Here is a 26,163-nt window from a genome sequence, read left to right on the forward strand (position 1 = left end):
TTCACACCGTAACTGCTTCAGATGTGTGAAGGTGTACTCACCAGAAAACAATACGTTTCTGTTGCATCGTACACAGCCCAAGATTTCTGATTCTGGCCTAATTGAAACCAGCACTTGGCATTGGCAAGAGTAACCACAATGACAATTATCTCCTTTTAAGATTATTATTTACAACCCTATGGAATAAAGCATTTCTTATACAGGAGACTTAAACATGATTGTTGGCAATTATACACAAAAATTGATGTATACAGGGTCATGTCTCTGCTTCTCTCCTTCTGCCTACTCACACCTATCTTGTAGGACATACTGTGTTGGTTAAAAGTCTGAACCAAAGGAAGGTTACTATTAGACTTCATTTGTCAACCCTGGATACACCGCTTCTCCTTAAAAAAAAAAGATGGCCAATCACTTAACAGGAATGAATATGAGTCTCAAACAAATCTGTAGCAGTGGGAATCACTTGGGATCTACAGTGGTGGTGTAATTTGTAAATGATTGTAAAAATAAACTGTATAAATGTTCTGTTTGATTATTTGTATTCATTTCTAAAAATTCTTTCTTTAACTTTTTCTTTAGAAAAATCATTCACTGTTCATACATACAGAAGAGAGACTAAAAAGATTTTAATTCAAAAGTCAGGGAGCAAAACAGATTCTTTTAGCTGTCTTTGTACAGTAAAACTGATGGTTTCAGTTTGTGAAATAGCTGTGGCTGTAGAAATAACATCACAAGCACATTAACAGAAACCTAGCGTTCGTGTAAATATAGGTGATTCTTAAATACAAATTAAATGTGTACACATACAAATATTTTATTAGCAGCACAATATGCATTTGCTAGATAAAAATGGACTGAAGCAGAAAAAACACTTGGACAGGGTGTCTGAAGATTTCATATTCTTTTCATGTGATGAAGCATGTTGTCAGTGCAACTAAATCAGTAAAAAAAAAAAAAAAAAAAAATCTTTATGTATGTACAGAAACCAACAATCTTAAAGAAATGAAATGAAGTCTTTTTATGCCTTGGTTAGGACTTTAAAACTTGCATTTCTTCCAAATCCCTGCACATTCTCCAACCTTTTCAGCTCCACAAGGCACAAGATGTACATGGGAGCTTGAGGCCCCACATCCAAGATCTTCCTCAACTCCTCCATATGAAATTCTTCAGAGTTCGACTCACCGCCTAGCAGAGAAGACACAATTTAAAAAATATTTGATCGATTTAAACGAAAATTTTCTGGCAGGAGTAAAATGTGACTGAGGCTCCACTGACCGGTACGCCGGTCCTCAAGCACTTGGTTGATTTTGTTGAGAGCTAAGTTGAGACTGGTGAGGGGAATTTGCTTCATGTAAGAGGCCAGTCCATGAAACTCTTTTTCAGATACTTGAGCAACACACTGAGTTCTATCATGACAGGAGAAGCAGAAGAAGAGATGAGTGGGTTATACAGTATCAATTGAACTACTTAAGTTTTTGTGTGTGTGTGGTTGGTGGGGGGGTGGCATAGCAAAATCAAGCAATTCTGCTTGCAAAACCTCCTGGAGGGACTGAATTAAAGAGATGAGCTAGTGATCATAAAATCCACTGCAGGACCCTTGAGTAAAAGTCATTTCCCATAGGACATGTTTCTTAAGAGTTACATATTTACTTGAGCCTGTGTACTGCGCTGCTCTTGCTTTATACCCGTTATCTTCTCCTGGGCGTGTGACTACATTTAAATCCACCGAAACTCCACTCTGTATGCAGTTCAAAACTCAGAACTACAAAGCTGCCATGAAAAAAAGATTCTTGTATGTGAATGATACTTATACAAAAAACAGTCCTACCTGTTCTCCTTCCCAGGAGCCAGCGTGTTCAAACTAGCCTTTGAGCTTGTGTGTACTGATGTAGTGGTGGGTTGTTTATTATTAGCCTGAGCCATAAGCTACAAGAGTAAAGAAAGTAAGTTCACATTAGTTCACATGCAGGCAAGATCCACTCAAATTCAGACAACAATGTTTCAAATAGCTTTAAACTGCACAAACTTATCCATGATCATATTCATATTCATTATATATTTGCTATTAAACCTTTATCCTTAGTAAGTTGTGTGGAAAATATTTCAAACTGTGGCTTAATCACAGTTCAGCCAGACTCATCATATGATTTTGTATCTGAAATACTCACTTGTATTGACACTACTATTAGGACAAATGTGGCTGTTTATTTTAATCCAAGATTAGCTCACTTTAAAGATATCCTGTGTGACGGAGCTCATATCCGGCATCTCAGGTGTCCGTGGCTCAACATCAAACTCCATGCGGCTGCGTGGCGTGGTCAGACACCATTCCTGAGTGTGTTCATCAGCTTGAAGCGCAGGAACTGGAGGCTCAGTCACTCCTGACTGCTTACCTGTCCCTGTCTTTATTCCACAAAACAGAGGTTTATTTTAGGCTTCAGTGGTGCTAAGCACAAAATCTTAACAGATGGGCATCTACTTACACAAGGTAAAGTGCTGCTAAAAAACGACTGCAGTCTTGGCATTTCGGGTGTGAGCTCCTCCATCTGAGAAAAGCTGACTGGCATTTGTGGACTTTCAGATGATGGAACTCTGACAGATGGGTCTTTGGCAGGGTGGGATGTGCTCTTCAGTGAACCATCATTCTGTTTGGTTTCCTGAGGAGGAATAGTGATCAGTGGATCTTATTTGTGAGAAATGCCCACACATTCATCTATGTTTAAACATGCTTCATATCCCATAGTCAGCACTGATCAGGCATCAAATCTTTAAATCCATGGCACACACCTTTCTAGCACTGATGAGCTTGCTGAGGTAAGGTGTCTCAAATGTGGGGAGTTCAGGTGTAGCGGTGGCAGTACTTGGCCGAGAGAGGGATTCAGGATCGCTCCCTCCGTTTGGCAGAGAACAAGATTGACCCAGTGGTGTATTCATCTTAATCTCCAGAGTGGAAAGCACAGGCATCTCTGGGGACTTCATGCTGTCTGTCCAACCAAAAACAGGAATAATTAAGGGTCATTAGGGGTTGATTCTGCATAAAAATCACAGTAAATAAATCTAAGCAGTCTAGTCATGGTCTTTCACACAGATAAAAACTGTTTTATCTAAAAATTAAATAAATAAATAGGCAAATTTCTTTACAAATAGCCCAAACCTGGCCTCTAGCAGAGAAATAGCACAAAGTAGCTCAAAGATAAGAGCTGTTAAGTGAAGCTACATCATTCTAACAAAATGCAGGTAAGATTTTTTTTTTTTTATAATAGTTTTTTTTAAGTATGATGTGTGAAAATATTATTTGTGTGAAAATATTAATTGAATTAAAAATCAAGATGAAAACAATGAAATATTTACCACCAGAAAGCCTCCCAAGAGAGACACAAGATGGAGCTGCAGGCAGGTTGTGTGGTTCTCTCTGAGCAGGCTGTTGTGTTGAGCTTGTAAAGATACAACACACACACACACACACACAAGTGTATAACTATATGTTAGTCATATTAAATTTTAATCACACATAATTCACTTATAATTCTACATGCACAAATTTCTTTAGGAGGTGTGGGATTGACATGGTCTACCTGTTATTCTGCCTGTCTTTGGGTGGTTTCTTACGGAACAGATCCATCGTGAAATCGTTATTAAAACACATTGTGCTTTCTGTGATGCCAAAGTCTTCCAGTCGAGGTGTCAGAGCCTCCTCGTCCATACTCAGAGAGCACTTGGGTGTCTTTGGCTGGAATTCACACATTGTCTTGAGAAGCGATGGTGGCGTGAGAGCCATGGCTGGAACAGGAGCGACGTCTTGAGACCTGTCTGGATTGCAGAGCATCTGCAGGTGAAGTGCAGTCAAGCCGAAATCCGAGAGCTGTGGTGTGCGCATTGGGTCAACAGCTGGAGGTGGCATCTTCTCAGGTGTTTTACACTCTGGAGCTTCAACCAGCTCTTCTTCATCTCCTGCTGTCTCCTCAGAGACATCTCCCTCAGGCTCATCATGCACAGACCTCACATCGGCTTCACCTTTGCAATTCACTTCTAGGAAACAAGAGCAAATACACACGTGCAAGAATTATACACTTGGTTGCTGGATTTAAAAGTGCATGTTGGGATGAGGAAAAAACGTTCACAAAACAAAACATCCAGCCAAAAGTAGTCTTAGGTCAGAAACTGATCACAAATAAACAGCTAGAGGTTAATGAACACTAATTATGTACTGCTGTACCTGATACATACCACACATATATGATATATGCTCAATGTGTTCCTTTTCTATAGTTACTACTGCTAAATTTTGCAGAGCAACAGATTAGACATTATCTAGAGAGTGCACATATATAGCAGGACTATTTGAGAAAAACAATCATAATGAATAATAATAATAAAAAATGTTTCAGTTAAAGGGGCCATTAATCATAGCCATTATACTAAAAATACTACTAAGTATCAGATGCACACCTGGCTTCAGGGAGATTTTCTGTGGTTTGTAGCCGTATTTTTCATAGTGTCTCTGAATTCTTTCAATGTCCTCTGTAGTCCGCTGTTTCAGCACCATGCAGGCTTTAATGAAACTCCTCAGCTCAGTGCTCCCATCCTCCTGAGATGCCACTTGACTTTGGACCTTTTTCTGCAAATTATGATCAAATCATGTCAGTCAATGACGGAGGAAGATAGCTGAGCAGGTTAAAATATAACTGGCTGTAGACAGCTACTTACCTTAAGTGCTCTAACTTCAGAATGGAGCGTATGTAGTGCTAGGACTGCACCACTTTCTGTTTCATCTAAACAAGCCAGCAAATCAAAAACATCCCATTAAGACACATAAAGCTCTAAATACATCCGTCTATTTTCTGTAGCACTTATCCTTCACAAGGTCATGGGGAACCTGAAGACTATCCCAGGGGACTCACAATCACACACACTACAGACAATTTATAGATGCATGAAGCTGGAATCCTTGGAGAAAACCCCAGAAGCACATGCAAACTCCAACCCTGGATTGTAACCCCAAACCCTGCAGGTATAAGGAAACTAACCACAAAACCACAGAGCCCACTCTCATAATAAAGCACATCAAAACTTAATAATAAACCACAATTAGTTTACATGACAGATTCCCAAACCTGGAGTATGGTTGTCATGCACATTCAAGCATTTTCCCTGCTCTAGCACCTAAGATTATACACTATATTGCCAAAAGTTTTGGGACACCCCTCCAAATCATTTAATTCAGAGGTTGGGCTCGGCCCCTTAGTTCCAATAAAAGAAACTCTTAATGCTTACCAAGACATTTTGGACAATTTCATGCTCCCAACTTTCTGGGAACAGTTTGGGGATGACCCCTTCCTGTTCCAACATGACTGCACACCAGTGTACAAAGCAAGGTCCATAAAGACATGGATGAGTGAGATTAGTGTGGAGGAACTTGACTGGCCTGAACAGAGTCCTGACCTGAACCGGATAGAACACCTTTGGGATGAACTTGAGCAGAGACTGCGAGCCAGGCCAAAACTGGGATTCTGCCAGTAGATTTGCCATGAATTTAAAATGGAGTTGGCCCACCGTTTGCAGCTATGAAATATGAAATTGTCCAAAATGTCTTGGTATGCTGAAGCATTAAGAGTTCCTTTCACTGGAACTAAGGGGCCGAGCCCAACCACTGAATTCAATGATTTGGAGGGGTGTCCCAAAACTTTTGCCAATATAGTGTATGAATAATTGAATCATGCGTTGCAATCTAAAAAACACAAAACTCTATAGGGCAGTTTCTGTACGTCTATATAAAGCACTTAAATGAGAATTAATATGAGGTACCATCGTCCTGGTCCAGGTTTTGACTCGCAGTATGTTCTAGATTGGCTCTCTCTGTGTCTAACAACACAGTCAGACTCCGCAACTTGGCGAAAAAGCGTGTCGACGTGTCCATGGGAATTATTCTGGTTGGCTCTCAGAGAAGCTAGTACGAGAAGAAATACAAAACAAATGTAAATCTCCAATACAAACATCGCCATCAGCCGCTGGTCCAGCTACATTAGCGGCTCATTAGCACCAGACCCTCTCCTAGCAAAACAAAACTACTCAGCGTGCTTTTTAATATATAACGCAACACAAATTACCGTTCAATTAAGTTACACATATCACATTATTTTACTATAGTGTATATGTTAAAATGTAATGTAGCGCAAATTTACATACATTTTCAATAATTAAAAAACACAAGAGAGATAGTAAATAAACGCACAGAAACGACCGCCATACACTTTTCAAATTTGGCGCTACTTCCGGCTGTTGGCGGAAGTGCAAATTGCTATGTCGGTAATAAAGGTATTGTAATAGTTGCGGCGTTGTGGGTGTTAAGGGGACTTAATAACAATAATAAATCACGGAGACCATGACGAGCTCTTCATTTACAGCCTTTTTTTTACTTTTTTTTTTTCTCTTCTCTCTCCTTAATTACACCCCCAGAAAGTCACTGCTTTTTCAAGTCCCATAGACTCTTCCAAGTAGAAAATAAGTCCACTCATAAACACAAAATATTATTAACAAAACATAGACTCTCTGTCATTTAACTCTTACAGTATCACAAATGATAAGGGATAATCATTTAGAATTATTTTTTCCCTGTCAGCCAGGAACAGGAATTTAAGGCTATAATGTGCAGAGACTTATCCAGACATTTTTGGCCATATAGTGTATAATAAATCACATTTCATAGCCATACATTTACTTTTTTTTAAACAAAACTATAACGATCTTTAAATCAGTATAATTTTGTATGAAATTATGTATCCCCATATTTAGGCAAGCTTGTTTGTACTATATATAAGATAAGAAGATAAGATAAAACTTTATTGATCCCACAGTGGGGAAATTCAATTGTCACAACAATTCAACAGACAGTTAACATGCAGGTTTTTAACCTAAAGATAGAAAGAAAGAGAATTAAAAAGAAATTATGTAAAAATTATAAAAGAAAATAAATAAATAAAAATATTGCACAATACAAATAATAATAAACTAAATAACAATACAAATAGTAAAAGAAAGTACGATTATATAAAATTATAAACATAAAAAAAATTATAAAATATAAAATTATAAAATGGTAAAATATTGCACATTGGAACAGCACTGTAATGCGGTGTTGTAAAGCCGCTGGTATGAATGACCTGCGGTAGCGCCAAGCGTCCTGTCTATGACTTTTAATTTGACATTTATTGACATTTATTTTAGAAAATAATCTTCGAGAAAATTAGTTTTCAGTTTAAAAATTGATTTTTTTTTTACTGTAAGAAGAATTTAAAAAGAACTGTACATGTTAAAAGACATGTTTTAAGTCACAAGACTTTTATTTTGTTGACGGAGTTTATATCACCCTTGATCTCGGATGTTTTACAGAGCAGCATGTTACGCCGGCGACCATACTAGCGTACTAAACAGTATGCTACAGCGTGTACTTTCGCACTACTGTCACATGCTCTGTAGTGCGCTAGTATGCGGTTTAGGACGTAAACTGTGTCCCTCCTACTAGTCACCAGCACGTTGTATGAGGAAGGGCACATAAATATAACTACTGGTTATGTAAGTTAGCAGTGGTTTTAATTCTTGGTCCTGATCATTCTTAATAACTGCTAATTTGATTTTATTAAGCGGTTCTCTTGCAGGATCTCAGAAACGGAAGCAGTAGCCTGTGTAACTTATATTATAAACCAGTTGCTAGCTCGCTAGCTATCATTAGCTACAGTGTGGTATTAGAGGTTAGCTAAAATAGTTATTTTAAACTTCACATGTGGACTGATCATTAAAGTTGCTTGCTTACTGTGTGAGGTATAGAAAGGCGTTATGGTATTAATGTTAAGTACTGTTAGCGTTACTGAGTTCTGTGTTACGCAGTTGACCTTAAGTGTAATTCATGCGCATGCGCAGTTGGTAATATATTAGTCAGTAGTGACCATACTGAAGTGTCTACCATTTAATGAGGGAGTTAATTGAGTAAATATGTGGGTTGGCTGATTTTACAGTAAATTTACAATCCTTTCAGCTACTTAACATCAGTAATAGTTTTCTTGTGCTGTTGCAGCTCATCTTCAAGGACAATGTCAAGCTTAGCTGCTGCAAGTGTGGAGCCCAAAGCTGCTGAGGAGAAGAAGCCACTGAAGCCATGCTGTGCCTGCCCTGAAACTAAAAAAGCAAGGGATGCCTGGTAAAGAGATCAACACCAACATTTACTCCATTAAAGCCCGGTCACTGAGTCAAGGGAGAAAATAATCCTGTATTCAGGCATGTTGAGTTGGAATGAGTCATAAAGCATTTCCGGTTTCATCATCCTGAAGTCAGTGGGTTTTTGGTTAAATGCCTGAAATAAGGTCTGTTGTTAACGCAAGTTCAATATATTTTCATGTTTTATTCTACAACATAAAATACATTAGTAATACCCCACTTGTGATTTAAAAAAAACAAAAAAAACCCTTTATCTTCCTTGAAAGAGGCAGTTGTTAACAGGTGGTTAAATGGGGCTACAGAGTACAATAAAAGTACAGTGACAGTAAAAGTAATTGCACCAAACAGAAAAACTCATCTTCTACAGCCTTGTTGTGCTTATACTAATAGCATGCACTTGCAAACTGTTCCAGCTCAAACTTTTCATCCATTCAGATTCAACCACAAAAAAAGAGCACAGTGGATCCTTATACTATATTGTCAACAATTATGGGAAACCCCTCCAAATCATTGAATTCAGGGGTTGGGCTTGGCTCTTAATGCTTCAGCATACAAAGACATTTTGGACAATTTTATGCTACCAGCTTTGTGGGAACAGTTTGGGGATGACCCCTTCCTGTTCCAACATGACTGTACACCAGTGTACAAAGCAAGGTCCATAAAGACATGGATGAGTGAGTTTGGTGTGGAGGAACTTGACAGAGTCCTGACCTCAACCTGATAGAACACCTTTGGGATGAATTAGAGTGGAGACTGTGAGCCAGGCCTTCTCATCCAACATCAGTGACTGACTGATGTTGTACACTGGTGTGCAGTCATGTTGGAACAGGAAGGGGCCATCTTCAAACTGTTCCCACAAAGTTGGGAGCATGAAATTGTGCAAAATGTCTTGGTATGCTGAAGCATTAAGAGTTCCTTTCACTGGAACTAAGGGGCCGAGTCCAACCCCTGAAAAACAACACCTGAATTCAATAATTTCCAGGGGTGTCCTAAAACCTTTGGCAATATAGTGTATCAGGGAATGAAAGAGTTGTCTTAAGTTTAGTGGTGGTGATTGTGGTAGTCTAGTAAATGACATTTTTTTTTACCTTATTGATCCTTTTATGAAATTTGATTACCCACTGTCCAAGTTGTTTTAGCTTAATGATATTCAGTAAGTGACGTGTGTGAGCCATGGCGTGTGTCGTGGCGTGTGTGAGCTTGCCATGGTGTGCTTGTTGTCACTACTAATTCAGGCTTTTTAAAAAGAAATAGTTGACCTGTCAAACATGTTGATACATCATTGCTCATATCAGGTGTGTGTTATAAAGTATGTACCTTATTGAGTACATTTTGAGTACCTGGTGTTTTGTTATGTTTTCACATGCTCCTGTTGCTCAGTAAAGCCACGTTATAATATTGATTGTTTAAATGAACGGAAAATGTAGTAACCTGTGTATGTATTAATCCTCTGTTAGTGATTGAGAGGAAGTAGTCTTACTGAGTCCATTCACACAGGAACTAGACATTTTTAGCCAAGCTTTGATAAATTTGTGTGACTAATTTTGATGCTTGAAAGCTTACAAGTGAATATAAAAGTTCAGGTTGATGTGTGTTGGTTTTCTTTCCCCAGTATAATCGAGAAGGGTGAAGAAAGATGCACAGATCTTATCGAGGCTCACAAGGAGTGTATGAGGGCGCTCGGCTTTAAGATATAACAGCAAAGGACTGGATTGTGAGGTGAGAGTGTATTATTAAGTGGTTTTGTACACATATTTACTGAAAATAAATGCGATAGACTGATGAAACCTCACATTTATGTAATCCTAGTAAGTGTGTTATGATTGATAATGTTTATTAGTGGATAAACATCTTCAATCTTTTTTTTAATGTGTTCTGAATGATCTCCGGTTATATGATAAACAGTCATTCTCTGCTGGTTAATGCTGTCAGTGTGCACTTTAGAGTCAGTGTCTAAGCTTTGTATAAGCTTATATGGCGTGTTATCCAGAAACAGTAATGAGAAATGAAGCTCAGAAACATTTTAATTATATCTGATGACATAATAATGATTTAAAAAACCAAATCCTATTAATAAGCATCTTGGCTTTTTTTTTCTTCCACAGGATGCCGTGTGGACTGTGGTGGAATGTGTGGACTACTATTTATATTGCTGTGAGAAGAGATTTTTTGTGTTTTTTTCCCAGTTGTTCCTCTGAATGTGATGTGTTAGCTTGTTGCAAAATTACTTTGGAATAAAGATCCTATGCAATCCTATGGAAGTTCCTTCTTTGATTATAGATTCTTCCATAAACACTCAGTACAGCCATGAAGAGATGGCAGGAGATGATATGAATCTTTTGCCAGCTTTGAAAGAGAGGCTATCTAAAGCTCTGGGCCAGAATTGATAAAGAATTTATGAATATAATTCTTATCTGGACCTATTTTTATTTCAAGTATAATCTGAAATGTTTAAGATTTGAAACTAAACATCCTTCTTATGCATGTGTCTATACACAGATATAACATTAACTAATTCCTTAAATTGGGGGTCTCCAAAATTTTTTCCTAGGAGAGCTACTTTGACCAAATGAAGGTGGTGAAGAGCTACTCGTCTTATATTATTAGTAACGTTTATTTACATGTCAATATCAAACAGTCATATTTTGCAATAAATCAATCTGAGTTAACTGATTGAACACAACGGGTTTGCTGACTAGATTTATCAGTTGTTATTATCATCAGATTTCGTTAATTCACTAAATTGTTACATACAAGTCTCCTGGAACATACCCTGATGGCCTGAGCAAGACTGAAAAAGACTCTTTTCATTAAAAAAGGGAACACCTTTGATAGTGAAGGCAATATTAATTTAGAAAACAGAAACCTGACATTTTATTAGACTTTATGTGATTAAATAATAGTACTGTTCCTATGCAATTTTAATGGAAGATATTAAACAGTACTTTGCAAAGAAACACCACCCTCACTAATAAGAAGTGTCTACAGCTTACTCGTTCTGTAGGATCGATTTATTCAACGGTTTTACTTTGGCAAGCTTTATTCCTGATGTTGTCGAATCCCCAGCAGCTTCCAAGTTAAAAGGATCTGTCATGCGTTTTCTTTATCCAAACTACTTCAATGTGTCTTTTTATTATTATTATTATTATTAGTAGTAGTAGTAGTAGTAGTAGTAGTAGTAGTAATAATAATAATAATGATGATGATGAAAACTGATTTATTGCTTTAATCATTATTTTATTATTCTATCAAAATTTCTTAAATTATATCCTTAAATTTCATTTTTCATAATGATGATGATTACAATCATTACTACTCCCTATATTTATTATTTTATTTTTCTTTATTCTAGACACATGATAAGGAAAACTTAGTTGGCCTTACACACTTTAAAAACGTGATAAGGTTCACAAACATGTTTTAAGAATAAATGATAAAAGTTCACAAGTGACACTCAATCAATCATTTAGCTGAGCAGCTGCAAGAACGTTCTCCTTGTATATCACAGTACTTGGCTGCAGTATATGAGCCATGTATGTGTCCACATTCTTTCTGGCTCAGTGCCTTGTATGGATGAGAAAGTCTTCTACTGTGAAGTGCAACATTCGCTGTTTATCAGCTTCTGCCACAGGAGGGACTCCAGTCACAACGCAGCTCTGTTAGAAGCAGACGGTATTCGAGGAGACAAGATAGAAAAGCGTAAAAAAGAAAGTGTAATAATTATGAATCCCTATTGCTGAAAAATTCAAATTATTTATTATACAAGTATGTATGTAAATGTCTAGATCTAACTTAAATATAGTGTACACTGGCCAAACAAACAAAGTGCTGTACAAACAAATTAATTATAAAAATAAAAAACAAGACATAATGACAAGAAAGCTAAAATGAAACACTGAGTTTAATGTGTGTGTGTGTGTGTGTGTGTGTCCACCAGAATGCACTATACACCACTATGGAGAATTCTGGGTGTTGAATTAACATGAAATAGTAGTAAACTATTCCTGGCCTCTGCACCCCTACTGGGAGGCAAAATGGTACAGCCCTCTTATAGTGGCTCTTGGAACAAGATATGTAGAACTATGAGGACAGATTGTCAAAGAGAGGACAGTAAACAATGTAACATTACTTTTGTGCTTCTACCGACAATCTGCAGTGTGCCAAATCCCAGAACGTGTCTCTTCTAAGATGTTTTCACCAATTACACTCAAGAGAAAATTGTCATTTTATGGTATGGAAAAATGGCATGCCTGTGCAACTCTCATGCAACACTGTGAAATCTTTTCTCACTTATTATCGGTCGTCATCTCACTCTCCCTGCCATGGTGTGTTATGTTAAGTAGCTGGTCTGCTTTCTGTCTTTGACTCTTTCCTCCTTGGATTTCAATTCCAAACATGGTTATCCTTCTAGGGGTGTCTCACTTCCCACCCCAGCCCATTCCTTTCCTGCTTTGTGTTTCCAGCAGTGCTCACTCCGCTGTAGGAGAGAGTAGAGACACGGCAAGACGAAACATAGCAGGTGATATAGTGGAAATTAAATGTGGAGGGGGTGCAAGAGAGATGAAGAGGCTCACAGAATGAAAGCAGCTACATTCCATAGGTTTTTTATCTGGGGCAAATGGAATAAGGAAGTGGCTAAGAAGGCAACGGGGAACCTTTTATAACTTCATGTTTGGTATTCGTTGTGAACTATTTGGCTTTACTAAAAAAAGGAAAATTTATGTCAAATCAGAAAAGAACGGTCCTGTAAAGACTCCTCCTGGACTCCTGAAGAAAAATCTTTCACGTGGAGAATAGAACATGAGCAGCACTAACTTTAGCCTCGATACAATAATCTCTGGTCATTCACTATGTGAAGAATGGACCAACAGCACAGAGGGTGCCATCTACCATCTGGGTAACACCATCCTCTTTTTGGGGTACATGGGTGGCAGTGGAACCTATGGAGCACTATATATCTTCAGTTTTCTGGCTCCTGCTTTCCTGTGCTTGGCATTGTGGGGCTGGCTGTCAGTGTGTGGCCTCGATGTCTTTCTCTGGAACATCCTGCTGATGCTGCAGTGTCTAGCCCAGGTGTGCCACCTGATATTTCGGCTGATGCGGGATGGTCTTTCCAATGAGGAGCTTTCTGCCCTCTACTCTGCAGTTTATCTACCACTGGATGTACCTGTGCAGGTGTTCAAAGAGATCACTGCTGCCTGTGAGAACAAGGTGCTAGCTCTCAAGGCTGAAGAGACTTATGCTGTAGAGGGAAAAACGCCTATTGACCAACTCTCCTTTCTGCTCTCTGGAAGGTTAGTAGGTACTTAGTAACATTCAGAATTAGCATTTTACAGTGGACATGTTGAATAATCGCAATAGTTGCATAGAAAGAAGCATTTATTTGAAAAGTTTGCAATGTTTGCAATGTGTGTGGATACAAGCTCCCTCCCACTGCTCCTTCATTTACAAGTCATGTGTATGACACACACCACTTTACCCATATAATCTATATTAAAAAATGTGGTAATTGTTGGAGTGTTTTAATAAATACAGGAATTTAGCCAGAGCTATTGTTTTTCAAGGTATGAGAAAAAGAGTAAATGGAAAGAGTAAAAAAACCAAAACAAAACAAACAAAAAAAACCCAATTAATTGCAGCTAAATTAAATGTGTTTGTGTCAGAGGTTGCACAAAATAAAGATGTTCAAAAAATAGCTGAAAAAGTAACACAATGTTTGTGGATAATTCAGGAGGTTTATCTTTTGTTATTTTCTCTTCTTTCTGAAATGAATGATATCATGATGATATCAAGCATACTCGTTTTTTGTTTCAATCAATCAATCAATCAATCAATCAATCAATCAATCAATCAATCAAGCCAAGCTATAACTTACCACCTAACTACCATTATGTAGTTTTATAAACTGTTTTTAATGGGTCCAGTAATTTGTATTATTATTATTATTATTATCATTATTATTATTATTATTATCATTATTATTATTATTATTATTATTATTATTATTATTATTATTATTATTATTATTATTATTTTATAGCTCAGTTGTTTGATACATGTTTACATGTTTATATAAGCACCTATTACTTTACTTTATATATATATTCTTATATTTATAATTTATATAAAATATTACTATTATAATTATATTAAATATTAATATTTATAATATATATATATATATATATATATATATATATATATATATGTTTATATGTTATGCCTTGACATTAAATCTTTCTAAGTTCTAATTATAATAATAATAAGTGAGAAATAAGTTTCCCCTGTGTGCAAATGGTACCATATGTTATATTTGTATACTTACTTTTATATACTTATATACTTTGCCTACAATTCAAACATTTATTTCTCCCTAGACATAAGTTTAATTTTAAAGATAGATTTAAGCCTAAGGTGAAATCGATCAATTAACTTGTTCAGTTAACGCTCATGCTCAAATTTGACTTTATGCAGCTTCAGGGAATAAGGACCATGTCTTTTGAAAAAGAGGATGAACTCAAATGCATGTAAATCAATGGTATTTGATTAGGCATTGTGTTGAACAAAATAACTATGATTTTGATTTGTATGCATACACATTTGGCCCAAAATGTCTAAAAACATGCTGTGTTTTACTAATATTCCTTTATAAATGAGTGAAAGAAGATTTTGGACTTGATTCGATTTGAACACTGTTTTAATAGTGCTATTTAGTTTGGCCTTTAGATCTCACATATTGTTTTTTTTTTTTTTTAGGATTCGGGTGTCTTTAGAAGGTCAGTTCCTTCATTACATATTCCCTCACCAGTTCCTGGATTCTCCGGAATGGGAATCCCTCAGACCAACAGAGGAGGGAAACTTCCAGGTGCCATAATAAATGCTTTTAGAGTCTCTAAACTATAATATGGTTTCTACGGATATGGAATTATTTGCTGTACAATAGCCTATATCTTTTAATACCTAATTCAGTTCAACATTTAACTGACAACTTCTGAACATTTGATCATCCCCCATTCCTCAGGTGACACTGACAGCGGAAACGGATTGCCACTACATCTCCTGGCGCCGCAGACGTCTTTACGTCCTTCTGGCCAAAGATCGCTACATTGCTCGTCTGTTCTCAGTCATGCTTGGCAATGACATTGCAGACAAACTCTACTCTCTGAATGACAAACTCTTTGCCAAGAGCGGGGTACACCTTGACATCCGTCTGCCCAGCCTCTACCACGTTCTTGCCCCAACGCCACAAAGTAGCGAAGGAGGAAGTGGCAGTTCCCCACCAAGGGGAAGCCAAGGGAATCAGATTGTTGTGCCAATAGACCCATCACCTAGCAACCAGCATGTAGGTGCAGCAAACTCTCAACAAGGACAAGGGAAGGAGCCGCTTCTCAAAGGTCAGCCTTCTCATCGACACTCTTCCTGGGCCACGGATCCTGAGATGCCCTCGGGTGAGGACTCAACCAGCCTAGTCCTCGAGGACTTTGCTGATATGATAGGCTCTCTAGTGGACTATGGGAGTGAAAGGGATTATTTGAAATAGAAAGTAGGTTGCTGAAGCTAACACACTGGGCCACAACTTAAGTGACATGTAAGTACACACAAATAGGTTAGGACTGGTAGTGTGGGGAGAAGTGTGTCTGCTGTGTTGTGCACTGTGTTTTGAAGTGGCACTGCTGCACACTCATTTGGCATCAAGCACTTGACTAACGTCAGAGAATGCAGGAGAGGAATGTGCTTTGCAGTGAATGTGCATTTAACATCTAACTCTTCTGTGAGTGTTATTGTATGCATGGAAATATATATATATATATATATATATATATATATATATATATATATATATATAAAAGTCTTGTTCTGTGTTGCAAATTTTGCAAGTTGTGCAGTAAATCACTGTTTTTTGGATTGTATCTCTGTGTCTACATGAACATGTGTGAGTCAAAGGAGTCAAGTCAAGGCTTTGGGTTCTTTCCTTGTCTCACATATAACAGATTTATACAGTACACATTTTTAAAAGTAAAAAATGCAAATGGAATTACTGAGTCAGTTATGAGTTTTCTTTTCCATCATTCTGCATATCTGTTTGTTTAAAGGCTGGAACGTCATGAGTAATCCAGTGATCCAAATCTGTATGCTCCATTAATCCACCTCTTGCTTCTTTTGAAATTCATGCTTGCACCAGCTGTGGGTGATATTGCATTTCATGGGGGGGTGGAAAGGGTAGTATTAGATGGCATGCAGGACAGCTGATGGGAAGAGATGGGCTTTACTGTCATTGAAATGCTGACCTTGTACACAAGGCCTGTGGAGGAATGAGAGATATGGGTCGGGCTATGTGGACAGATAGGTTACACCACACTCTAGAGAGGGACTGGTAGTGATTCAGACAGATTCAAAACAATCTTAACATAAGTTACTATAGAAGGACTTATATCATGGTAAACTACTGCCATACGATTGCAAATGACCACTTGTTGATTTTCTTCATAAATTTGACAGAGGGTGATACTCCTGGAAGGTTTCGATATCAAAGAGGACGTGCTCCACTGGCTCCCACGGATACCCCGAGGCTCTAAAAATAATCTAATCCATAAACAAAGCCAAGAGTGGAACCAGGGCCTCAGCAAGTTCACTACACGCTTCTCATTTCCTCCGCTGTTGTAGCTTAAGTTCCTATAGTACAAAGACCTACTGTAAATTGGACAAAGAGGTTTGAGAGTATTTATCTATGCTAGTAATACAGTACTAATCCCTTCCACTGGCCTTGATCAACAAAGCCAAACATAACTTTGCCTATTAATGTTAATGTTTATGCTTTCATGTTGTTTTTAAGCCTGTGGTCTCAGTATTTTTGTAGATCTGACTGTAAGTAAAACTTCCTCTTCAGTTTTCACTTCATTTCCTAACGTCACATTGTGTTTTTGCTTTGTGCGTGTGCGAGTGTGTGTTTCTTAAGCACAAGATAAAAAAATGAGTACAGGGAAAACATTCAACCAGCATATGCTATTTTATGGGAGTTTTTTTTTAGTTCACCATAAGGAATCAATGCATTTTCATGGGGCCAATTCTTACTTAATAACACCTCAGTGAAAATTCAGCACGTGGCTGATATTGATTTCAGACTACAATTTGCTTGCAGTAGATGAAGCTTTATGAAACATTTTTAATTATTAAGTGTTGTCCATAAATTTGTCTGATAACAGATACAGATAATTTATACATGAAATAATAGCCAGACTACCAAGCTACTGTATATCACACATGTTAAATGTTTAGGATAAGCTCATAACACATGTAGCATGTCAACAGGAAGAATTGACATTGTAACAGTAATACATTATTTGATATTCGGAGAAAAGAAATCATCAGACTGAACTCCAGTAACTGACCTGTGTTAAAAGGCTTTAGAATTGCCCTATCTGAATAATGTTACTGAATAAAGCATATGTAAATGTTATTTTTTACACTATATATGCAGTAGATTTGCCTTAAATGGAACACTTCTATAATAAATGCTGTTGTCTTTACGTATGCAGTTCTAATGTGAGTTCTTTGTGCATTGGTGCATTTGTAAGATGCATCTTCCTATTTTGTCAGTTGTGTAGCTATTCCTCTCTCCCTCCTGATGTTCAGCACACCTGGATAAAGTCATGTGACCATGGTGCATTCCTGCCAATTGTTATGTCCTCCACACACAATGTGTCTGTTCTCCTAAGTAGGGAAACAGCAACACACAGTTTATACTGTTACAGTTTATACACACGTTCACACCATACTCTGCCAAATACAAAATGTTTCATTCTTTATACACCTTTGTTTTTACCTCATTTTAGGGATCCTGGAGACACAAATGTATTTAAAGTGGATATTCCCTTGTCTGTATAACAATGCTCCAGTGTTCTTCAGATGGATGGATTCAATCTTGCACAGATGCTCCGGAAGCCCTACTACCTTTTTATAACTGGTTTGGTCTGTTTTTCTGAAATATGTATACAGAAGGCCAAATTTATTTATTGACCAGATATTACTCACATAGTCACAAGAAAAATGTATGATCACATGTGAAATGGATGTGCTTGTTTCTGTAAGTGCTTTACTGGTAGTTGGTTGTTAATAGTGAAGAAGATGAAAAGAGATTATACACACAGATAGAGTTTCTGCTCTGTCTTGATGTCTTGCATGGAGACCAGTGTGAGCTGCACCACTGCACTCTTTGCCAGCGGGGACACTTTCAGCTCAATCATTGTGTGATGGACTAGGAAGAAAGACAAATTGCATATGAACTCAACAGAATTTTTCACACTGTATTTTAATCATGGAAGACTAAAACAAAGCCTTTCTAATCTGCATGCTTAATCTTCCTCTCAGCTGAAACATGCTGATGAGTAGGTTAAAAAAAACAAACCCACCACAAAAGGGAACTTCAGATGTTGTCAGGAGGTAGACTTTCCCATGTACGGGTAATGGTGATGCTGTTATGCCACTGTTCTTCAGCAAGCCTAAGGCACAAACAGATGAATAGGATGAGAGCTCAAACTGAGTTTACTTACCAGTCTTTAAAAGAAAAAGCAATAACACATCTTGACAAATGACATTTTTTCATTAATATATGTTATTGCTTTAACTTAAAGCTGATTCTCACATGTGCTATTACAGTTCTGTTCACCAGACCCAGAGATTTCGGATCATAGCAATAATGATTTAAATATATTCAAGTACATAATGTAAAATTGTCCTTTTTCTGTTTTAGGATGATGTTCATTAGCCTAAACAATTACTTCATACATCCATCAGACTCGAGTTAAGTAAAGGCACCATGCACACACACTTTCACACTCATTCCCAACTAGGAGTAATTTTACAGTAAATCCACCCATTAGCATGAAGGTGGAGAACCAAAGGGAAACCCATGTGGACACAAAAAGAGCTTTCTACATCGAGAAAGTGCTCCACTGACTTGCAAAGTTTACATCAAACATATGCAAAGTTTACATCAAATTTGAAGAAAGAAATACATGTCACTTGGTGTTTAGTCAAATACGCCTTTCTAAATATTTATGATGTCATGTTTCCCTATATACACTAACCTTATATAAAATGTTATTTCATATGATAAAAACCATATCAATATCAAAGCTTTTGACAGAGACTGCAGAGAGATTACTGAATATGTTGTGTACTGTGACATATTCAGTTATCAGAAGTCTTATTTTACCTATCTGTGGGCAGATGTTTTTAAAGGGGCCATCACAGCTGGTGCACTGGCCTGCCAAGAAATCCTCATAACTGGAGCATGGGAAGCCAGTAAGTGCACAGGAGCTATTTAGTGCACTCATGTACACATGCAGCGCCCTCATATGGTCACAGATTACATAGCCATACACTGGAAAATAAATAAAAACTGACAACAAACCTTCATAGTTAAGTGCAGTTATCTTCATGGTTTAAATTAATTACTCAATAAACTGTTATGATTCCTTAAAGTCCCAATCTAGGTTTACTGAAACACTGTTGTAAATGAATCAGTCATGGGAGTTCTTGATATTTGTCCACATACTTAAAATAGCCACATACTTTGTCCACATACTTGATGAAAAACTTGACTGTACACATCCAGTTTGGTCCAGTCCACCATTCACGAAAAAATCCACATGTCCAACAGGAATGGAAATGCCAAAATCTGCCAAATTTCATTGAAATAATTAAAACATGATACTGGAGATTAGAATTGGTATCATGATAAGCAGCAGTTTATGCGGCAACAGCAGAAATACTGCAGTCTCTCTGTGTAAGTAGTTCAGTAGAAAAGAGAATTGGTTATTAGTTTAACTAAAAGTTATGTGGGGTTTTGTTGGATTCTCACTGTCAGAGTCAGTGTGTATAGCCTCAACAAACATGGCGTCTGAGGGATCCAGGCGGTCAAAGGGGTCAGCATTTTTGAACATAGGCCCTGCTGGGTCCAGACCTGTGTAAACATATTGGAAAAGAGGAACACTAAATAAACTGACCATGAAAGTGAAAGTTTATACAGTATATAGATGTGCAGTGTTATGAAAGAATTACAAAAGCTTGAGGGTTGCCTTAGTTTAACTGAGTATTCTGAAAGATGTAATATTTACTGGGAAACATTAGAAGAAAATCTAAAATGCTAATCTAAAATCTGATCATTTCTGCACCCTGGTATTTCTTTAGAAATAACAAATAACTACTACATAAATAACTTTACTACTTAAATCAGATGAATTTTTATTGTCAATCCTCAGTCTAAAGCTTGTATACATTGGAACGAAATGGTATTGGAACAAAATTTCTCCAGGATCATTAAAATACACAATGCACCATATGCACAACAGTGTGAAATGAGTGCAGTATAATAAAAACACAGAACAATAAATACACAGGACATAGGCTGTACACTGTAAACTATTGTGTAGTTAATCAGCAATATTGGCAAGAGTTCCATAATAAAAAAGTGTCTGATGCAGTTATTTCATTTGATGCAGTTATATTTATTTCAACTGATGGAACTAGTAATGCAGAAAATTGTTTATGACCTGTAATTCGTCCCAGTTTGCCACTGAACAGAGTTCCGACGAATCCTGCTACATGGGCTCCCACGCTTATGCCAATTAGATGGAATAATTCCAGATTAACACCACTGGTCTGCATCAGCAGCACAAAAGAGCACTGTTATCTATCTCAGATGACACACAGATGACTTTATAGCCAATCTTCAAAGTGCTTGAAGAAATAATATGTAGCACTATATAGCACACTTACCGTAAGCTGATTTATAAGAATTGCTATCTGCACAGCAACCTCCTTGCAATTATTCACAACCTTGTTGTAGTTATAAGAGGCTCCACAGAGCCAGTCTACCACCAGGATGTTCGCATCCTCCTTCTCTAACAAAGCCTGGGCTAAGTCACTTACCCAGGAGGGCTTCCTGCCTAGAACCCTAAAAGAGATGGCAGAATACTGAAGGGAGAAATATGACATTAACACGAACTATTATCAGAATGCTAAATTTTCCTACCTGTATCCATGAATAATGACTTTAGTGGGAAGTGTACTGTTAAAGTGTACAGTATGGTTCTGTGTATGGTTGAGACAGTCCTGGGTGAAGAGACTAGCGCAGTCTGCATTCCTTCTTGTCAGTAGCAGGTACTGGACATGTACACCCTTCATTTCTCTGTATTTTTTACATGTTTTGTTGTTGAAGTCTGCACAGTTTGTTGTGGCTTCTTCATCACTAACTGTGAGCATACAGAGACGTGGAGATATTGGGTGAAAACAGCTAATGCACTTTAACATTATATATTATATTATATTATATTATATTATATTATATTATATTATATTATATTATATTATATTATATTATATTATATTATATTATATTATATTATATTATTTTTCATTTCATTTCATTTCATTGTCTGTACCGCTTATCCGATCTATCCTCGGGTCACGGGGAGCCTGTGCCTATCTCAGGTACCATCGGGCATCAAGGCATATTATATTACATTACATTACATTACATTACATTACATTACATTATATTATATTATATTATATTATATTATATTATATTATATTATATTATATTATATTATATTATATTATATTATATTATATTATTCAAATTACATATATTGCTTATTTGTTTTTCTGAATAAATCACTAGTGAATAAAATACTTTCAAATACATAAACAATAAAAAAAATCCAGGAATGTTAGGGTTTAGAAAACTGTTAAGTAAAATGCCATCTTAAACCCACTTTAGTAATGGATATCTAATAGCTGAAGAATATCATATAATATCATATAGCTGACTGTATTGGTTCAGGACATGGATTTATAAACAGCAGGAAGGCAGTCTGATTCTTTTCCTTTTTTATGCTATTCCCTGGACAGCTAATTAACAATAAACTAAAGTCAAATACAAGCAGTTACAAAGTGCCTTCAGATTTTAAGTTGAATCTCTTGGCATCTTATACAGACAAGGAACTTACCTACTACTGATGGAGTGAAGAGTGATAGAAGAGCACAGAAGACGTTTACCGATATCCAGGTCATTTTTCCGCAGAATAAAAATCTGCCTGAAGAATGTGCCACTCAGAGATTTTACACTGCTTTTATGACTGATGGGATTTCTTCTTCACTGTATAACAAATAAGCATTTATCTGCCAAACCTGACCTGATCTCTGATCTGTTCTTCTTATTCTGCAGCCAGGACTGCAAGCCTTGAAATCCACAAAAACAAACTAACCTCCGATTAAGTATGATGAAGGAAATAAAGGCAAACTCCCCCCTTCAGTCCTGTGTTCATATTCTACAGCAATAGTTAGGCTTATGTGGGAGTAACTCACACCATCCACTTGTGAATCAGAGGCAGCCAAATTTGTAGCTGTTGAAGACACTTCAAACTCAAGTAAAGTGAAACAAAACTCTTGTGTTCATTGTGCTGCAGCTGGCTGTGAATCATGACCTCACTGAGCTTAAATGCTTGTTTGTGTTGCGCTGCTGGACTCTGCCCTTTGGCACTGGTCACTCTGTATATCTGAGAGATATTTTAGTGGCAGATTGAAGAGCTGTAAGACAATGCATCAGGCACTTGATTCATATCTTATCTTGGTGTAGGCAGTGTAAATCCTTTCAGTTAATACAGACTGATTTGTGTAGATATACTTAAACTTATAAAGGGATTAGACAGTAAATAGTGTCGCAGTGTTTATCTTTTATTGATTGCATTTTGCATTGATTATATATTTCAAATAAAAAGTCATTCAAATATTGTTTACACATATTACACAGTCCACATTCTAGATCAATATTAAACATAGCCATGGTAAACATAAATAAATAAATAAACAAAAAAAAAATGAATTAAAACAAAACAAAAACACTCAGACACTAACTAATTTAGCTTTGTGTGGCTTAATTTAAGGTTTCTTGATATGACCTGAATATTTATTTTCTGTGATTAGTCATGCTCAGTAATGACAACATCAATTTATCTTTTTAAAACCTCACATTTGAAAGATTTTAGATTTTGCATGTGGCTACTAAAAAGATTTTATTTCAGTGTGCTGTTGCCTGAGAAATTTAACTATTTAAAGCACACAAATAATTTTCAAAAATAAGCAGAACAAAAAAGTGGGCTTTATTTCATATTGATTCGTTGTCTTTCTCTGGGCAAGACTGATGCTAACCAATCAGTAGTTCGTTTGCGTGCCTCTTCCCACTTATAACGAGGAGTGTATCCCAGATCTCGGTGGGCCTTTTGATAAGAGAAGGTGAAAGGTGTGTTGAGCATAATCAAAAGCTGTCTATTCAGTGGTGGGGTAAAGCATAGAAAAGGACGGAGCAAGACATGGACCACCTCCATGAGGAAGCAAATAAAGTACAGAATGTTGAAGGGTAGGAAGGGTCGATCCTGTATACCAAAACCAAGTGGTTGAAGAACAGCGTGGTTGAAGTCAGAATAGCTGAAAGGTGGAGTGTCATCTGAGATGTAGTAAAAGTTTCCACCAACCACAGCTCTCTTCTCTGGATTCTTCAGGGCTCGTGCAGCCTGCAGATGTGCAAGAGTTGCATTTCCCACGTATACAGGATTGACTTTAGCTTCACGTCGTGAAGTCCTCAATAACACGTCACCATTCTGGATTCCGTCTCTCATGTGGCCTAAAGTAAACCTGCAGCCTTCGCCATAAATATACATCGGCCTGAGAGCACAAGTAGCCAGCCGGCTTCCAGTTTGAAGCATTTCGCCCTGAGCATTAAGGCAAATCTCTTCAGCTTCCTTTTTGGTCTGGCTGTAGGGAAACTTTAAGTAAGCGTTGTACACTGTGTCCTCATTACCATTGATGATAGGGTCACCGCGATGATTTGGACCAGCAACCTCAATGCTACTGGTGTATATGAAGAAAGCAACATTCTCCTGCATACATGCCTCTAGAAGCAATTTGGTACCTAGAACAAAAGAAACTCATCTATTCAATCGCTTAAAGCTCTATCACCTCTGTAATTAGGGGTGAAATACAATAACGCTATCTAATCAGTTTCTATATATGCTTCAATCTGTATCTCTATTCAGATTAAAACATGAAATAAAGCCAATTGAAAGTTTTCTTCCATGTTTTTTATTTTATCTGTATATATTTCTTTCTAAAATTAAATATGATCCCTATGATCCCGACACACTAGAAAAGGTAGAACTCGATGCCACTACCACCAACAAATCTTGTCCTTCTTATTGCTAATTTGTATGTCTGAAAAACCCTTAAAATATACTTCTAACAAGAAGAAAGCTATTGATGAAAGATTTTCACTTTTTTCTCGCTGTGACCTCGATCATATTTGGAATCAAATCTGTTCATCTGATGGTTATGATGCTAATTCTATATTACATATATTTTTTGGAATTATTCCAAATTCCATATAATTTACTTAAATTTATGATTGCTCACTAGAGACATCAACACAAACTTATTTTTTTAAATTTAATTTAATTGTTTCAGTTCCCCAAAATCTGCAACAATGTGGCTGGAACCATTAGTTACTAAGAATGAATGATTAATTGCATAACATGCATGATCATACAGCATTGAATCATTTATTCCATATATAACTGTCTGGTCAGGGTCATAGTGGTTTAGATTTTGAGGAAATGTACCATTCTGAATAATGTGTTCATATTTGCTTGGTTACATCTCTAATTTTAATATACAGTATATATATTGTTGTGTTTAGTGCTTTGTATCTACTCCTTACACAAGCTTTTTCTACCTGTTGTGCTGAACTTTAGCTCTAGCAACAGCTCAGTATGATTCAAACATCATTCAATAGGATTTATGATGTGAGGCGAGATTTGTTGATGATATAAAAAGACCATAATCTTATGCCCTTAGATTTCTATTCATATTAAACATGAATATATATAGGCTAAAGATAACACATGGCAGCTCAACAAATAACTCCTCACCTTTCACATTCACCCCATACAGTTCGCTGTAGTTAATAGCTCCAGTGACATCGATGAGAGAGGCAGTGTGGAAAATGATGGTTGCTCCTTTACACACTTTCCTCAGTAGCTCACTGTCCCTGATGTCGCCTTCGAACGTACTCAGCTTTGTCTCTCCCTGGCAAGCTAATAACCACAACAATTACATATTACAAAATACTGATAAATATTCTGCTGTTTGTTCCAAGCTAAAAAGAAAAATGCAAGTACATGTGATTTATCTTGTGAAGGTAATTGTATTAAACAATACTTTGCAGCTGTCAGAACTACATGACAGTGGAGAGTGTAAAAAATACAAAATTGCATACAAAATACAATGCAAAATGAGGTTGTCTCTGAATTAGAGAGAAAGGCTAAAAAGTCATTTACCTTCTAGTGACTCAATGAGCTCAGATTGAATGCATCTGTCTAACAGTCGAATCTCAGCAAAATTCTCTTCCTCCAGTAGTAGCTTAACTAGCTTTCCCCCAAGAAAGCCACACGCTCCTGTTACCACACACACATCTCCGGTAAAGGACATGGTTACTGCTTCTGCTGCCTAGATTGTTTCAAAAGACGAGGCGAAAAGGAAAGGACAGCTGAGATACTCAGGAATTTGAAGGAAAATGCTGATGTCTGAAGTCAAACAGAGTGATGAGAAGGGAGGCATGTTTTAAACTTTCTGCCAAGGACAAACCCAATGCCACTTTAGAGATTAGATTCCTGGGAGAAAAGCAGTCTGCGAGGACTAAACTGTCAAGGTTATAATGGTCAGAGGCCTGCAATTTTCTTTCAAAGTCAGTTTAAAGGATCTATGATTGTGCCTTATTTAAAATACAGTATGACAATGAGAGAGAGGTGTTGGGCCACCAGAAGACACTAGAACTAGCTTCAAAGCATCTTGGCATAGATTGCACACATCTACTGGAGTGATGAACACCATTCT

General features: G+C 37.0%; 5 protein-coding genes across 10 annotated transcripts; 2 read left to right on the forward strand and 3 right to left on the reverse strand.

Annotated features, from left to right (window-relative positions):
* Positions 1 to 583: 583 nt before the first annotated feature.
* On the reverse strand, positions 584 to 6,280 carry ska3 (spindle and kinetochore associated complex subunit 3). Of its 2 annotated transcripts, none has more exons than XM_058393590.1 (12): positions 6,233 to 6,280; positions 5,806 to 5,947; positions 4,708 to 4,772; positions 4,450 to 4,618; positions 3,576 to 4,029; positions 3,352 to 3,434; positions 2,788 to 2,984; positions 2,484 to 2,657; positions 2,230 to 2,403; positions 1,829 to 1,926; positions 1,276 to 1,406; positions 584 to 1,185 (listed from the first exon to the last, which is right to left on the reverse strand). In XM_058393590.1, exons 2-12 carry the CDS (start codon positions 5,915 to 5,917, stop codon positions 1,019 to 1,021), a joined length of 1,824 nt encoding a protein of 607 aa, XP_058249573.1. In that variant the 5' UTR covers positions 5,918 to 5,947; positions 6,233 to 6,280; the 3' UTR covers positions 584 to 1,018. The 2 variants fall into 2 exon arrangements, with proteins under 2 accessions (XP_058249573.1, XP_058249572.1); XM_058393589.1 differs by having other exon boundaries at positions 6,187 to 6,278.
* A 1,135-nt stretch (positions 6,281 to 7,415) lies between these two features.
* Positions 7,416 to 10,467, forward strand: LOC131354843 (cytochrome c oxidase copper chaperone). Its single transcript, XM_058392908.1, has 4 exons — positions 7,416 to 7,572; positions 8,072 to 8,194; positions 9,824 to 9,930; positions 10,317 to 10,467. The coding sequence occupies exons 2-3, from the start codon at positions 8,088 to 8,090 to the stop codon at positions 9,906 to 9,908; spliced, it is 192 nt and encodes a 63-aa protein (XP_058248891.1). The 5' UTR covers positions 7,416 to 7,572; positions 8,072 to 8,087; the 3' UTR covers positions 9,909 to 9,930; positions 10,317 to 10,467.
* A 2,212-nt stretch (positions 10,468 to 12,679) lies between these two features.
* popdc2 (popeye domain containing 2) lies at positions 12,680 to 17,544 on the forward strand. Of its 3 annotated transcripts, none has more exons than XM_058392906.1 (4): positions 12,680 to 13,505; positions 14,968 to 15,076; positions 15,233 to 15,799; positions 16,711 to 17,544. In XM_058392906.1, exons 1-3 carry the CDS (start codon positions 13,012 to 13,014, stop codon positions 15,749 to 15,751), a joined length of 1,122 nt encoding a protein of 373 aa, XP_058248889.1. In that variant the 5' UTR covers positions 12,680 to 13,011; the 3' UTR covers positions 15,752 to 15,799; positions 16,711 to 17,544. The 3 variants fall into 3 exon arrangements, with proteins under 3 accessions (XP_058248889.1, XP_058248890.1, XP_058248888.1); XM_058392907.1 differs by having other exon boundaries at positions 15,233 to 15,659; XM_058392905.1 differs by having other exon boundaries at positions 15,233 to 17,544.
* pla1a (phospholipase A1 member A) lies at positions 17,180 to 22,705 on the reverse strand. 3 transcript variants are annotated; one of them, XM_058392902.1, is made up of 12 exons: positions 22,485 to 22,705; positions 22,227 to 22,375; positions 21,248 to 21,467; positions 20,992 to 21,169; positions 20,766 to 20,874; positions 20,075 to 20,176; positions 19,799 to 19,891; positions 19,427 to 19,612; positions 18,621 to 18,710; positions 18,358 to 18,466; positions 18,035 to 18,190; positions 17,180 to 17,922 (listed from the first exon to the last, which is right to left on the reverse strand). In XM_058392902.1, exons 2-12 carry the CDS (start codon positions 22,288 to 22,290, stop codon positions 17,841 to 17,843), a joined length of 1,389 nt encoding a protein of 462 aa, XP_058248885.1. In that variant the 5' UTR covers positions 22,291 to 22,375; positions 22,485 to 22,705; the 3' UTR covers positions 17,180 to 17,840. The 3 variants fall into 3 exon arrangements, with proteins under 3 accessions (XP_058248885.1, XP_058248884.1, XP_058248886.1); XM_058392901.1 differs by having other exon boundaries at positions 22,227 to 22,704; XM_058392903.1 differs by having other exon boundaries at positions 17,181 to 17,922; positions 19,427 to 19,594; positions 22,227 to 22,704.
* Positions 22,706 to 22,940: 235 nt separating this feature from the next.
* On the reverse strand, positions 22,941 to 25,873 carry hsd3b1 (hydroxy-delta-5-steroid dehydrogenase, 3 beta- and steroid delta-isomerase 1). Its single transcript, XM_058392904.1, has 3 exons — positions 25,608 to 25,873; positions 25,200 to 25,364; positions 22,941 to 24,187 (listed from the first exon to the last, which is right to left on the reverse strand). The coding sequence occupies exons 1-3, from the start codon at positions 25,756 to 25,758 to the stop codon at positions 23,379 to 23,381; spliced, it is 1,125 nt and encodes a 374-aa protein (XP_058248887.1). The 5' UTR covers positions 25,759 to 25,873; the 3' UTR covers positions 22,941 to 23,378.
* Between the last annotated feature and the right edge of the window lie 290 nt (positions 25,874 to 26,163).

Source organism: Hemibagrus wyckioides, linkage group LG06, assembly GCF_019097595.1.
Source record: "Hemibagrus wyckioides isolate EC202008001 linkage group LG06, SWU_Hwy_1.0, whole genome shotgun sequence".
Classification (NCBI taxonomy): domain Eukaryota; kingdom Metazoa; phylum Chordata; class Actinopteri; order Siluriformes; family Bagridae; genus Hemibagrus; species Hemibagrus wyckioides.